General features: G+C 30.7%; 3 protein-coding genes across 3 annotated transcripts; 1 reads left to right on the top strand and 2 right to left on the bottom strand.

Moving 5' to 3' along the window:
- Nucleotides 1–1,027: 1,027 nt before the first annotated feature.
- Nucleotides 1,028–3,914, bottom strand: LOC138178391 (mitochondrial import inner membrane translocase subunit TIM44). The gene is made up of 7 exons (XM_069110192.1): nt 3,830–3,914; nt 3,149–3,304; nt 2,833–3,078; nt 2,550–2,754; nt 2,334–2,482; nt 1,893–2,256; nt 1,028–1,817 (listed from the first exon to the last, which is right to left on the bottom strand). The coding sequence occupies exons 1-7, from the start codon at nt 3,830–3,832 to the stop codon at nt 1,570–1,572; spliced, it is 1,371 nt and encodes a 456-aa protein (XP_068966293.1). The 5' UTR covers nt 3,833–3,914; the 3' UTR covers nt 1,028–1,569.
- A 106-nt stretch (nt 3,915–4,020) lies between these two features.
- Nucleotides 4,021–5,828, bottom strand: LOC138178390 (uncharacterized). The gene is made up of 2 exons (XM_069110191.1): nt 5,471–5,828; nt 4,021–5,404 (listed from the first exon to the last, which is right to left on the bottom strand). Exons 1-2 carry the CDS (start codon nt 5,683–5,685, stop codon nt 4,174–4,176), a joined length of 1,446 nt encoding a protein of 481 aa, XP_068966292.1. The 5' UTR covers nt 5,686–5,828; the 3' UTR covers nt 4,021–4,173.
- A 473-nt stretch (nt 5,829–6,301) lies between these two features.
- Nucleotides 6,302–13,493, top strand: Sf3b3 (splicing factor 3B subunit 3). Its single transcript, XM_069109228.1, has 13 exons — nt 6,302–6,426; nt 6,859–7,340; nt 7,546–7,718; nt 7,789–8,285; nt 8,357–8,522; nt 8,810–8,978; nt 9,903–10,054; nt 10,299–10,454; nt 10,719–11,010; nt 11,084–11,750; nt 11,840–11,956; nt 12,140–12,518; nt 12,606–13,493. The coding sequence occupies exons 2-13, from the start codon at nt 6,944–6,946 to the stop codon at nt 13,092–13,094; spliced, it is 3,654 nt and encodes a 1,217-aa protein (XP_068965329.1). The 5' UTR covers nt 6,302–6,426; nt 6,859–6,943; the 3' UTR covers nt 13,095–13,493.
- The last annotated feature ends 740 nt before the right edge of the window (nt 13,494–14,233 follow it).

The following is a 14,233-nucleotide window of genomic DNA, read 5'->3' as shown; positions in this document are numbered from 1 at the left end:
ATATTTACAATAAAATCACGCACGATTTACAATGATTTTAAGGAAATTCTTTTATGGCAAATGTAGTTGAGATGAAGAAACGAATACTGACATGTAATCAAATTTTAACTTCCTATGAGACGAGCGTAAAACTAGCCAATCAGAGAAGAGTTTCACTACACTCCAAGAGAATTAATATTTCATTGAATTGTATATAAAAAAAATTTTTATTTTTAAATAGTTCCATTGATATCAGGTTTAATTAGATTTAATAGGGGATTTTCAAAAAAATTAAATTGTGTATTCTGGAATGAAAGGAATTAATTATGAATAAAAATGTCAGTGTATTTTTAATTGAACATTACAAAATTTTTTGAATACCTTTCAATTGTTTACAAAGTTATATAGAAGAAAGAAGAAGGAAGAAGATTAAGTTACAGTCTACATTCCTATTTCTCAAAACATCTATTTTTCTTTAATTTTTACATATTGAATTCATTTATACAATACATTATCGTTTATAATCTTACTGAAATTTAAAAGCAAGTGTTTTCATTTTGTATATTACAAATTTAAAAAATAATGAGTGATTGTATTAATAAACTATGCACTGTAGTCCATTATTATAGACACGAAAAATATGTACAATCTCTGTTTAATTGTAAAATGTTTACACATTCCCTCATTTTTATGATATAATTTGTGTAAGACAAATATTTGGCATTCAATATGCAGGGTGGTTGGTACCTGGTGGTACAAGCGGAAAGGGGGTGATTCTACGCGAAAAAAGAAGTCGAAAATATAGAATAAAAATTTTTCGTTTGAGACTTTGTTTTCGAGAAAATCGACTTTGAATTTTCGCTCGGTACGCATGCACTTTATCACGTCTCGTTATAACGGATCTCACTGTAGATCGTTGTCTCGATGGAAAAATTAAAAAAAAAAAAAAATTAAAAAAAAATTTTCATTCTATATTTTCGACTTCTTTTTTCGCGTAGAATCACCCCCTTTCCGCTTGTACCACCAGTTACCAATCAATCTGTATATATCTTGTTAGGCTCTATTTTTTAACATTTTAATATCAATATTTAAATATGTACAGAAACAAGTTAGTAAAATTTGTGTATACTTCATGCATTTTAGCCCAGATGATGTAACATATGGATTATAAAACATGATAGAACAATAATTTATATTTGTAATTAATTAATTGTTCTGGTGTATAAAGATAATTATAACCCTAAGTATAAACAATCAAATTTTTATAATCTACATTTTAATAATGTAAATAACATTTGATTATTCTATACAAACGCATAAATCAAAAATTTATATATGGAAGATTTTACAAAGATCCTGTAGCTTCAAGCTACATAGAATTGAACGTCTAATTTAAGTCACAGAGATTAACATCCATCATCTATGAATTAATATAAAGGTCGCGAATCTCGATAAGAATCTTCTCTTTCAATACCAGTTGCATTGAAAACCATAAAAAAACATGTCAGTTCTCACTTATTCTTCAGTCACAGTAGTATACACATCAATTTTTTCTTAAAGCTTTAACTAAATTCATACCTAAACTATACACTATACAAATTGTTCAGTACTAGTAGCACTAAGATCAAGTAAACGCCATGCAGCTTTTGGATTAAGTTCGGTAGGGTCGCGACATAATACCCATATATAATTGACACGCATTACTTTCTCAGGATCTCCTTCAATAACATTTTTCTTGCCATCTCTCACACACATGATTTGTTGGCATTGGAAACTGATTATTAAAACTGGTCCTTGTTCCATTACTTTACCCATTATTAAATCTATGTTGTTGATATCTGAAATTGAAATATTTAGCTTTATCTGGAATAACCGCATAAAACTAAACGTTTTATATGAAATGTAAAAAGTACCTAAAATTTTATTGTCTAATTTATATCCCAGTTTTTCTACTTGTAACAGTGGTTGTGCTATTACTTTGTATGGAGCTTCGTGACACCAGTCTTTTAAAATTTCAAGATCCCCCCTTACCATAGCTTCCAGAATATTTGGAATAATGTCTGTTTCACAATATTTTAAAAATTGTATTCTATCGAAGCTGGGATCTAGTCTACAAATTTCTGTTAGTGTTGCAGACAAATCTGTCTTTTGAAACAATCCACCAACTATATCCGTAACCTTTTCCGTCAGTAGCCTAGAGGCACGAATGACAGGATTATCGGATTCTTCATATTTGATCTTCCATTCTAATATTTTATTCACATATGGATTTTTATCCTTGGAAAAATATAATTATTACAAACATCTGCAGTGCTGCAAATATGTAATATAATTCGATTATCTTAATTATGTACCTTAAAGTTTTGCCATGATTGATAAAATTTAGAATCTTTATGCAATTCAACATCCATAGCCTGTTCATTTGGTTGGACAACTTTGCTATCTACTGATTCTACCACATCTTTTCTTTTCCGCAATACCTTGGGAGCAACATATACTTTTCCTGCAATTTTGATTTAAAAAAACATATTATTATAAAGCCTCGTATTTATTTGCAAAAATTGCCTTACCATGCATTCCTTGATGATCTAATTCCTCGCGTACAGCTTCTGCAGTTTGTGATATTGTTTGAAATGCACTTGTTTTACCTAAAGCTTGACTTTTTTCAGATATTGTCTCTGCTGCTCCTTTTGCAGACTTTGTTATTTCCTCACTCAGTTGACCAGCTTTCTTCCCTAATTCTGTTTTACTTGCTTCTTCAAGAACTTCTTGTACCTATGTGACATTATTCAATTAACTTCCATAACACATATTCTCAACTAACAAATACTAACAAATATTTTCCAATCGTACCTTTCCTTTTAAGGATTCTAACTTTTCTTTAAGAGCTTCAGATCCTTTGGTAGCTTCAGATTCAACTGCTTGAAATTTCTGTCTGGCAGAACGCAATGCTTCTGACTGTTCTAGTTTCTCTGCTTCTTCCCTGAACTTTTTCAAAGACTCCTTCATCTCTTTATTCTTTTGCAATTCATGTTTGATATTTTCAAGAAACTGAGAAAAGAAACTGGGTCTCCTCGCTGGATTCGAATAGAATCTGACCTAAAAAAAAACACATGGTAATTAATCAGACCTATATACCTTTTTGAAGATATTTTAAAGGGAAACTCACTGATAATCCTTGTATATTTGTGATTTGTGGTAATTGAGACCGTAGTACAACATTGTAAATATGTATTGTTGAACCATCTCTGGGAAGTTTTTTTTTAGATCGGGCAGATCTTGTGATACCAATAAGGCTAGCTCTAGACACAGAAAAATTCTGAAACTATACAAAAAAGATATACATGCATTTCAAGTTCATAGAAAATGAATCTCCTTTCACATAGATAATAATTTACATGGTACAATTTAAAATGATTCTTTTTAATATAATTCTTTTTATATCAAAATATAATATTATTTACTATTTTTTTCTGAGGGAGATATATAGGAATAGGAATTAAGGATTGATAAATTTTTATTATATACAGTAGATAATTATTACTATGTTATGCAAGTTTATTTCTTTCGCGTATAATTATTTATATCATTGTTATTTCGTTAAGAAATTCTTTAGAGGCAGAAAATAATATCGCAATTTCGAAAAACTAAACTTTATGATGCAACGGTACCGGAAGTATGAAAGTTATTCAAAGGAACATAACCTAGTTGTGAGAAAAAAATGTGACCGGCTAGCGAATTAAACATTCATGACCTCAGATTAATATAGGAAAAAAAGGACAAGCACGCTTATTTCGTGCCTTCACGTGATTAGAAGATTATGATTCAGTTAGCAATTAGGATTATTTACCATTTTACGAACGATTTATCTGCAACATCGAATATCTTCATAAAATATATTGCGAATAGTGAGAAGGACATCTATCGACAAAAATTAGGACAAATCATGAATATATAATAATTGTATATGTGCCAATGTTATAATTTTATTCAGAAGTATCATATTATCAAGTATATAATTAGTAAAAGTTTTCTTATAAATAAAAAGTATACATATTTTTATTTAATAACTTTCACACATTTATATAATCTTAAATATTTATATTATTGTAATATGTATATATATTACAATAAATGGTATCTACAATAATAAAACTATAAATATAGCAAATTATTATATGATTAATATAATGATCAATCTCCCCTTAATCCTGGTATTCTATATAAAAATTCTCCATCATAATCATAATAACAATCCTTTATCCTATATGTCTTGCCTTTTTTGTAAACACTTTGAGGAATTTTTATATGTTTTGTATATTCGAAATCTGTATCCATATATGAGATTCGCTCTTTTACATACGTATCCAAGCTTGCACTTTTGATTTCTGCTTTGGTTGCTACTTCGGATTCAGTTGCATTTGTTCTAACATCCAGCATATTTTCATCAGATAAGTTCTTTAGAGTGTTAACACATTTTTCTTCAATATTAGTATCTTTTGTAGTATTATTTAATATGTTAGGTCTTACATCTTCTAAATTCTTAGATTCTATATATTTTTTATAAGTATCCAACAATGTTGTCTTTTCTTCATATGATGTCTCATCTGAATTATGTAATTTGTGTTTCAAGAATTCTTCAAAGAGTAATGTTTCCTGTTTTATATCATGCTTTTTTGCATTGTGGATTTTGCTACTTTCAGAGTCATTGCTTGTTTTTGTGACTAAGCTTAAATTTTCCTCATTTACTATAGATTTTTTTCTATCTCTATTTGTATTGTTATGTGAGGAAATTACCAGTTCATTTTTCATGATCGCTTTTTCATTATACATTTCTCTATGTATAGGATTATTGCTTGTTTTCTTGACTAATCTAGAATCTTTCTCTTTCATTGCATTGGTTATCTTTCTATCTTTGTTTGGAGGATTTTGTGAAGAAATTAATACTTTATCTTCTGCGATTGGTTTCCCCTCAACAGAATCTGCTATAATACTACAAAAAAATGAACTTCTGGGTTTTGGAAATTCTATCTTTGCTGGTATATATTTTTCTGCCAAAGTTTTCCTGTCTGTTAAACTAATTTTTCTGTCTTTAAATTTCATTAAATGCTCTTTTAAGTTAGAATTCACTGGTAATTTTCCAGTTTTAAATTGTTTCCAATTTTTAATAACTTTATTGTCGTATTCAAGAATCCTTTCTACTGATTTTGATTTCCATCTTGATTTCAAGATTTTTTTTATGGTTTCAGGTAAAGCTGGAAAACTTTCACTGAGTCTTTCAGGTGTCCACTCATCAGGATTTTCGTCATGTAGCTTCTGTATTTGATCTTTTTCAACGTATGTAAGAAAATTTGGTTCTACCTCCTTAAAATATTTGCTTTTAGTGATACGATATTTCAGTAGATTACAATCCTTTTCAGTTTGCCTATAAATTACAATATATTGAAAATATAATTGATATATATATAACTTGATATTTATTTATATATACCTGTCATGATCTGTATAAGACTCAATAATGTCAGCAAAATCGGTTTCGTATTGTTCCACATCATTTTGATCAAGTTCTTCAAGATTATCTTTAAATTTTCTATTATTTTCGATTTTCATTAGACGTACTTTTCCTCTTACTCCAGCAATTTCAGGTTTAGGTTTAGTGGCATATCTTCTTAACAGCTTAAACGTAATTGCTCTAATGTTATTCATCTTTAAACTCGTTCATTTCTTTTACTATATTATGTAAAAAAATTATCTATATGATACTTGCATACACATAATTTTGGTTATAACCAATATTAACATAAGTTATATATCATATAAGTACTTTATGTCTAAGTATTAACTGAAATAATATATGTGAACCGCGCTAACTATAAGTTTTAAGTGTATTTTAAACATTTCCATGTGCATGATTTAAAATTATGATAAACAGCAATACTTTTTACCATTTTATTTTATTAATTTTTAATAGTTAATAAATTAAAATTAAATTAGACAACTTTTTTAGTTTAGTTTAGTTTAGTTTTTTATCTTTTATGGTTTACTAAAAAAGAAATTTTTCTCCGATTTACTTTCAAGTCTTAAGAGCAGTTCATAAGGAAACATTGAATTTTTTTGTTATTAAATGTATTGAAGCTAGATTTAAAAGATTATATTCTCAATGATATATCTATTAATTACATTTATTGTTTGTAAGATATTATTATAAATATGGTTCTTGAAATATAACAATATTGTGGAATAATTCTAATTCTATTGGAAAACTATAGGTAGCGTTGTAATTCTTTATGAATTATGTTAGTTTCCATTCTACCTATGTTATTGAGTGTGGTCAAAGTAAATCTGAAATGGGACAAAGTTGGTTGCTTTGTATGGTTGTTGATTTATGAAGAACAGAATTATCTACTAGCATCGTATTTAAAGTTGAAAAATATTTTCAGCTGCAAGGTGAAATAATTTTCGTAACCTTATTCTATATTTAAGAATTACTATATTTTTTTATTTTATATTTAATTTAACGTTTAAAAGTTCATTTACGTACATGCTATGAAGCTTTTTTATTTCCATTCTTAAATTTTAATTCTACACGTGCAGCAGATGACTTTTATTAATATTTTTTAACATTTTTGTTGATCTAATTAATAAATTTATATTTATTCGATAAATATCTAAATGCTTGTTGTTCAGTAAGATCGAAGTTCGCGTTATAAGTTAATGTTCATTTTTTACTCCTTTTTACTGTCTTATGTGAAATTATTCTTGTATTCCTATGTTATAATAGTTTTCTATTTTTAAATGCATTAGATTATGCTTTTCGTTCTTTTATAAAAAAAATATTAATTTGCAACAATTTAATTTTATCTATAATATTCATTACAGAATGGATGTAGGTTTTTTATTTCAATGAAAAGTGTCACATTTTCCTACCTAGTGGTTGATTGAACAATAAGAAAAGGCCACAAAGATGTATTTGTACAACTTGACTCTTCAACGAGCCACGGGTATCACCCATGCTGTGCATGGTAATTTCTCTGGTAGTAAAATGCAAGAAATTCTGGTTTCACGTGGAAAGTCATTGGAACTATTAAGACCTGATCCAAACACAGGAAAAGTTCATACTCTTTTGACTGTAGAAGTCTTTGGAATCATAAGATCTTTAATGGCCTTCAGATTAACTGGTGGTACAAAAGACTATATTGTTGTTGGATCAGATTCTGGGCGCATTGTAATTTTAGAATATATCCCTGCCAAAAATGTTTTCGAGAAAGTACATCAGGAAACATTTGGGAAAAGTGGATGTAGACGCATTGTACCTGGACAATATTTAGCTATAGATCCCAAAGGAAGAGCTGTAATGATAGGTAATGCATATATTGTTAAATAATTCTATAAATTGTGCAGATGTAATTAGATATCTTTTTGTACCAACTGATTATTTAGTTATGTCCGTGTTTCAACTGATTAACTTTGATTATAATCACACTTAATGATGGTACATTCTAGTCATGAAAATGTTCTTAGTGATATAATTCATCCATAATTCAAAAGAAAATATATTTATTTTAGGTGCAATTGAGAAACAAAAGCTTGTTTATATTTTAAATAGAGATCCAGAAGCTCGTCTTACAATTTCTTCACCTTTGGAGGCACATAAGAGTAACACATTAGTTTATCATACTGTGGGAGTAGATGTGGGTTTTGAAAATCCTATGTTTGCTTGTCTAGAAATTGATTATGAGGTAATACTCCAACATATGCGAAAAATACACAGTACTCCATAATATTGACAATTTTGTTTATGTTACTCAGGAAGCTGATAATGACCCTACGGGAGATGCAGCGGTAAAGACGCAACAAACATTGACTTTGTATGAACTTGATTTGGGTTTAAATCATGTTGTACGCAAATATAGTGAACCTTTAGAAGAACACGCAAATTTTCTCGTGTCTGTCCCTGGAGGGAATGACGGGCCAAGTGGTGTTCTTATTTGCTCTGAGAATTATTTAACATACAAAAATTTAGGAGATCAACACGATATTCGTTGTCCGATTCCGAGAAGACGTAATGATTTAGATGATCCCGAAAGAGGCATGATATTTGTATGTTCTGCTACTCACAAGACAAAGAGCATGTTCTTCTTTTTGGCTCAAACCGAGCAAGGGGATATTTTTAAAATTACACTCGAGACAGACGAAGATATGGTGACTGAAATTAAATTAAAATACTTTGACACTGTACCTGTTGCAGCAAGCATGTGCGTTTTGAAAACTGGTTTCTTATTTGTAGCCTCGGAATTTGGTAACCAGTAAGTGTATTACATATATTTAAAGAATTATATTTTTGAATTGAATTACATTTTAAACAATTTTTTTTTAGTTACCTTTACCAAATTGCACATTTAGGAGATGATGACGACGAACCAGAGTTTAGCTCTGCCATGCCTCTTGAAGAAGGTGATACGTTCTTTTTTGCACCAAGACCACTTAGAAATTTGGTACTGGTCGATGAAATGGATAGCTTATCGCCGATAATGGCATGTCAGGTAAATTTTTATCAGTACTATTAATATACTTGAAACTAAAATTTAATGCACCTTTAAAGTAGGAAAGTTATACTTGATGTGTTCTTTTTCTGTAGAGAGGTGCAATAGTAAAATATTCTTAGTCGCCTTCAATTTGTCTTTGCAAATTGAAGTTGAACCTAAGAATTACAAATGTAAAAAGATGTAAGTACAGTAATTCCAGGATACTTAGTTATTGCTTATCTGGAATTTACTGTATATCTTTTCGATAAATTTTCATTTATAAGATGATTTGTTATTTTATATAGGTAGCTGATTTAGCAAACGAGGATACTCCTGAATTATATATAACTTGTGGTAGAGGACCACGATCAACTTTACGGGTATTACGGCACGGTTTGGAAGTATCCGAAATGGCTGTCAGTGAACTGCCTGGTAATCCAAATGCTGTGTGGACTGTTAAAAGAAGAGTCGATGGTTAGTTTAAAAATATCTTTGACAGTAGTTGTTTGCATGTCCCTTTCTCTTTTTTCTTTCCTTCTCCACTATACGCTTAAGCGACAGTGCAGAATAAATTTTACCAGCTTCGTTTTGTTTTCTGCATCGATGATACACACCTTTTTATCAATTGTGATTATATTATTTACACATTAATTAGTTTGATCATCCTACTATACTATACAGCAATTTCTTGCAATAGTTTTTATTTAAATTCAATTACAATAAGTTGGAATATTACTTAAGTGAAAAACGAATATCTTTAAATATATAAGAATATTAATTTTCTGAATATTTTTTATAATTAAGAGATATTCGTAATAATTAAAAAAATAAATGATGTTAAAAAATTGTGGAGATATTTAGAATAAGACTTCGTTCGTAATTATTTTTATTATATGTAAAAAAATTTCTTTTGAATGACTAAAAAAAAATAGGAAAGTAATAATTATTTGTATAAATCCCATTAAACCATTTACTTCCCAAAGAAGAGAAATTATTTTATTACTTATTCTAGTTTAACTCTACAATTTTTCAATACAAAAACAAAATGCAAAAGAGAACAAAAAAGTTGATTTTGTAAATGATACTAATGAATCTGGTGGCTTGATACACTCTTATCAAACACCAGTTCTCTCTTTCAGGCTACTGGCATGCTATTGGTTGAACTACAGAACACAGAAAGTGACAGAAAGGTAAGGACTGTGAAAATTGCTGGAGATTAAAGAAATTGAATTTGCATCCAAAAAACCGTCTACTCTTTGCGTGTAGGATGAAAAAAAAAAAAAAAACAGCGTGTTCGACCGTCTACGAAGAAACGATTTCTATTATTTTATCGAATTTCGTTCTTACACCTTTACTTTTATGAGATACTCAGAGTGAGCTTTGTAATTTTGATTACAGAGGAGTATGATGCTTACATCATAGTGTCCTTCGTCAATGCTACTCTTGTACTTAGTATTGGAGAAACTGTAGAAGAAGTGACTGATTCTGGATTTCTTGGTACTACGCCAACACTGAGTTGCTCTGCTTTGGGAGAAGATGCCCTAGTACAAGTACGTTGTTTAATTATGCAATTTGTTTTTAATGCACTACGGTATCTCCGACTCCTGGTCGACCACGAGTCGGTCGCAATAAATAGTGCTATATTATACAGAGTTTTCGCATCGTTGAGTGCTTAGATAATTGTTCTAAACATGTCTGGTAAATGAAACTCGACATAATTACCATTACTAAAACATTTGTTTCTCTAATTACCATTTTTCGTATTTTACGATAACTTTGTCATATTTTGCTTAGGTATATCCTGATGGGATACGTCATATTCGAGCAGACAAACGTGTGAACGAATGGAAAGCTCCTGGTAAAAAAACTATAGTGAAATGTGCAGTAAATCAACGTCAGGTTGTAATTGCACTAACGGGAGGAGAATTGGTATACTTCGAAATGGACCCTGTATGTATACTAGCTTTCCGTTTATATCTGCTAAAATTGTATTATTATCTTTTAATCGCATCATTTGTTCTCTCTACGGTACTAATTATCTTCAGAGATGTAAAAGATGCGTAAAATATGTCACTTCCTTCATCTCATTTAGTGAAATATTAATTATTTAAACTAGATGAAAAGTGGACAACTTTGAAATCCAGTGTATCACGAATCCTTCTCAATCCAAATTCCATTTATATTTAATAATTTTCGTCATTTTGTACTTCCTAGACGGGGCAATTGAATGAATATACAGAACGAAAAAAGATGCCATCGGAAGTAATGTGTATGGCGCTCGGTAACGTAGCAGTTGGTGAACAAAGGTCATGGTTCTTGGCTGTCGGTCTTCAAGATAATACAGTAAGGATTATTTCCCTGGACCCTTCTGATTGTTTAGCACCCAGGAGTATGCAAGCTTTACCGGCGGCCGCGGAAAGTTTATGTATCGTTGAAATGGGTGCTAAAGATGCAAATAATTCTGAAGATTTATCACCTCAACAATCCAGTCTCTATTTAAATATAGGTAAACAACAGCAATATTATAGCTGCAAAATTGTTTTTTACTTTATTATAATTAGTTAAATATATACTCGCAGGTTTACAAAATGGCGTTTTGCTAAGAACAGTATTAGATCCCATTTCGGGCGATCTCGCAGATACACGAACTCGATATTTGGGTTCTCGACCTGTTAAACTGTTTAGGATAAAAATGCAGGGAAATCAAGCTGTGCTTGCAATGAGTAGCAGATCATGGTTGAGTTACTATTATCAAAATCGTTTTCATTTAACGCCACTGTCATACGAAAGTTTAGAATTTGCATCAGGCTTCAGTTCTGAACAGTGTCCGGAAGGAATTGTGGCCATTTCGACGAATACGCTTAGAATCCTTGCTCTCGAAAAGTTAGGTGCGGTGTTCAACCAAATTAGCTTTCCTTTGGAATATACTCCGAGAAAATTTGCAATTCACACGGACTCTGCACATCTGATAATTATTGAAACGGAACACAATGCGTATACTGAAGAAACGAAACAACAGAGAAGGTTACAAATGGCAGAAGAAATGCAAGAAGCTGCAGGAGCAGAAGAGGCTGTGGTAGCGAGAGAATTGGCTGAAGCTTTCTTATCCGAGGAACCCAATGAAGCCGTGTTTGGTGCACCAAGAGCTGGACCTGGTTTATGGGCGTCGTTAATAAGGATAATAGCTCCCACAACAGGGCAAACGTTTGAAGTACATCGACTCGAACAAAATTTAGCTGCTTTATGGTAAGAATATAGAAAATATCAATATCTTAAACAAACATTTGGGAGTAAGGAAAATTACTACATTTTTTTTTAATGAATTTATGTTATAGTTTGAGCCTTGTGAAATTTTCTAATCAGGGAGATCAGCTGTTTCTCATAGTTGGTATCGCGAAAGAGTTCCAATTGAATCCAAGAGTTAGCAGCGGTGGCTTTTTATATACATACAGGTAAGTACTTGCTCTAATACGTTTAATAAGATAAAAGATGTATTAAACAATTTTTGTGATGAAAAATACACACAATTACTGTAATGTAATTTGATGAAATTCCTGCAGTACTGAAATTTAAATTCCACATGAAGTATGTAGTTAAAAAAAAGAACGAGTACAAAAGTAAATATTCTTTTGTAGAGTGAATAGTGAATGTACCAATCTTGAATTGGTGCATAAAACCACTTTGGATGAAGTACCTTTGGCCATATGTCCATACCAAGGAAGGGTATTAGTTGGTGTCGGTAGAATGTTGCGTTTGTATGATATGGGCAAGAAGAAATTGTTGAGAAAATGTGAAAACAAACATATTCCTAATGCTGTTGTCTCTATCAATGCAATTGGGCAAAGAATTTATGTAAGTGATGTTCAGGAATCCGTATATGCTGTTAGATATAAACGCCAAGAAAATCAGCTTATAGTCTTCGCCGATGATACGCACCCGAGATGGATAACGACAACGTGCGTTCTAGATTATGATACCGTTGCCACTGCCGACAAATTTGGAAACATTGCTGTTGTAAGTAACACTGTATATTTCAGTAATTAAATAGGTACTAATAAAATTGTTCGGATAAGTATGTAAATTTTTCATATTTTTTAACAGATACGCTTAGCAAGTGGAATTAACGACGATGTGGACGAAGATCCAACTGGAAACAAAGCCTTATGGGATAGGGGTTTATTAAATGGAGCCAGTCAGAAGGCAGACACAGTTGCGTGCTTTCATGTTGGTGAAACTGTTATGTCTTTGCAAAAGGCAACTCTTATTCCCGGTGGTTCTGAAAGTTTGGTGTATACGACATTAAGTGGAACAGTTGGCGTCCTCGTCCCCTTTACGAGTCACGAGGACCATGATTTTTTCCAACATTTGGAAATGCATATGCGCTCGGAGCATCCACCACTTTGTGGAAGAGATCATTTATCATTTAGATCGTATTATTATCCTGTAAAGAATGTAATAGACGGAGATCTTTGCGAACAATTCAATTCTATCGAACCGACAAAACAGAAAAGTATATCTGGCGATCTCGAACGAACAGCTTCCGAAGTGTCAAAAAAACTTGAGGATATTCGTACGCGATATGCTTTCTAAGCTTTGGAATATAATTTATTATCGAATTATTACGAACTTGCATTCCGTTTTTATGAACTCAACATATTTTTCATAATAATGAATGAATACGCACTAATTAAATTATTTGTAAAAAAGAAAACACTACGTACATATTGTTTTTAATAAGCAGACTAAAAGGAAAATGTATAAAGACGTCAACGCGTATTATGTAATAAGTATGAATAATGTTTTATGTATCATATAATCACATTGAATGTGATGGTAGAAGATCGTAAACGGAAATTGTTTAAATTGAAAGAAAGGAAGTTTATTTCTGGTAAACAAATAGGTCTCTAAATTACTTTGTGTAAATTCTTACTTTATTTGTTTATCGTTTCATCCTGCTTAAGAAAACACTGTAACGAAAACTAGTTTTTTATTGAAAAATTATTAAAAAAAATTAAAATTATTGAAAAATTAGTAAAATTATTGTATATCCAATTGATTTCTATGATTAGATGTGTATATGCATCGAGTGTGTATGTGATTTTCGTCAATAATATTTTATGGTCTCAAAAAAACATTACTCCTAAGTATTTTTTACATTATTAATTAGCATTATCGATGAAACATCATAATATAACTTTTTTAGTTCATACTTGTTACAGCTTAGCGAGAAAAAAGAGCTCTGATGATGAAAAAACTGAGCTCTGATATCTAGCGAAGAAAAAATAGAAAACACTTCGTCGACCTATTTTAGCATTATAAATACAGTATGCATATAAGACTGAACATACTGTCTCAACAATTCTTCAACTAAAAATAGATAATGGTCAAAACAGATATTTGAGTAATGATTAATTCGACAAATAAAAGAATTATATGATGTATGCTTCTCGAAATTAAAGTGTAATATTCTATTTAAAAACGAAAAGAAAAATATTTCAATTTTTTATCTTTTTAAAAAATATGTTCATTGTACAATGCATATACTTATAAACTAGACAAGAGACAACGTTGTATCGAATAAATTTCTTCCCAAAAAATAGAACAAAAGTCGAGTGTTTCAAGCATGTATAGGTTTTCAATGTATTATTATTCCCCTTTTTGCGAGCATTCTGCGAGCTCATTTCTCTGCTCTACTATTGCGTCTTCTGTCTGTGTGCATCCCTTTCGAC

The sequence above is a fragment of the Bombus flavifrons genome, chromosome 3, assembly GCF_040668555.2.
Source record: "Bombus flavifrons isolate JBK064 chromosome 3, iyBomFlav1_principal, whole genome shotgun sequence".
NCBI classification, from domain to species: Eukaryota; Metazoa; Arthropoda; class Insecta; order Hymenoptera; family Apidae; genus Bombus; species Bombus flavifrons.
The sequence above is the reverse complement of the archived record's forward strand: the minus strand, read 5'-3'. Positions and strand labels throughout refer to the sequence as shown.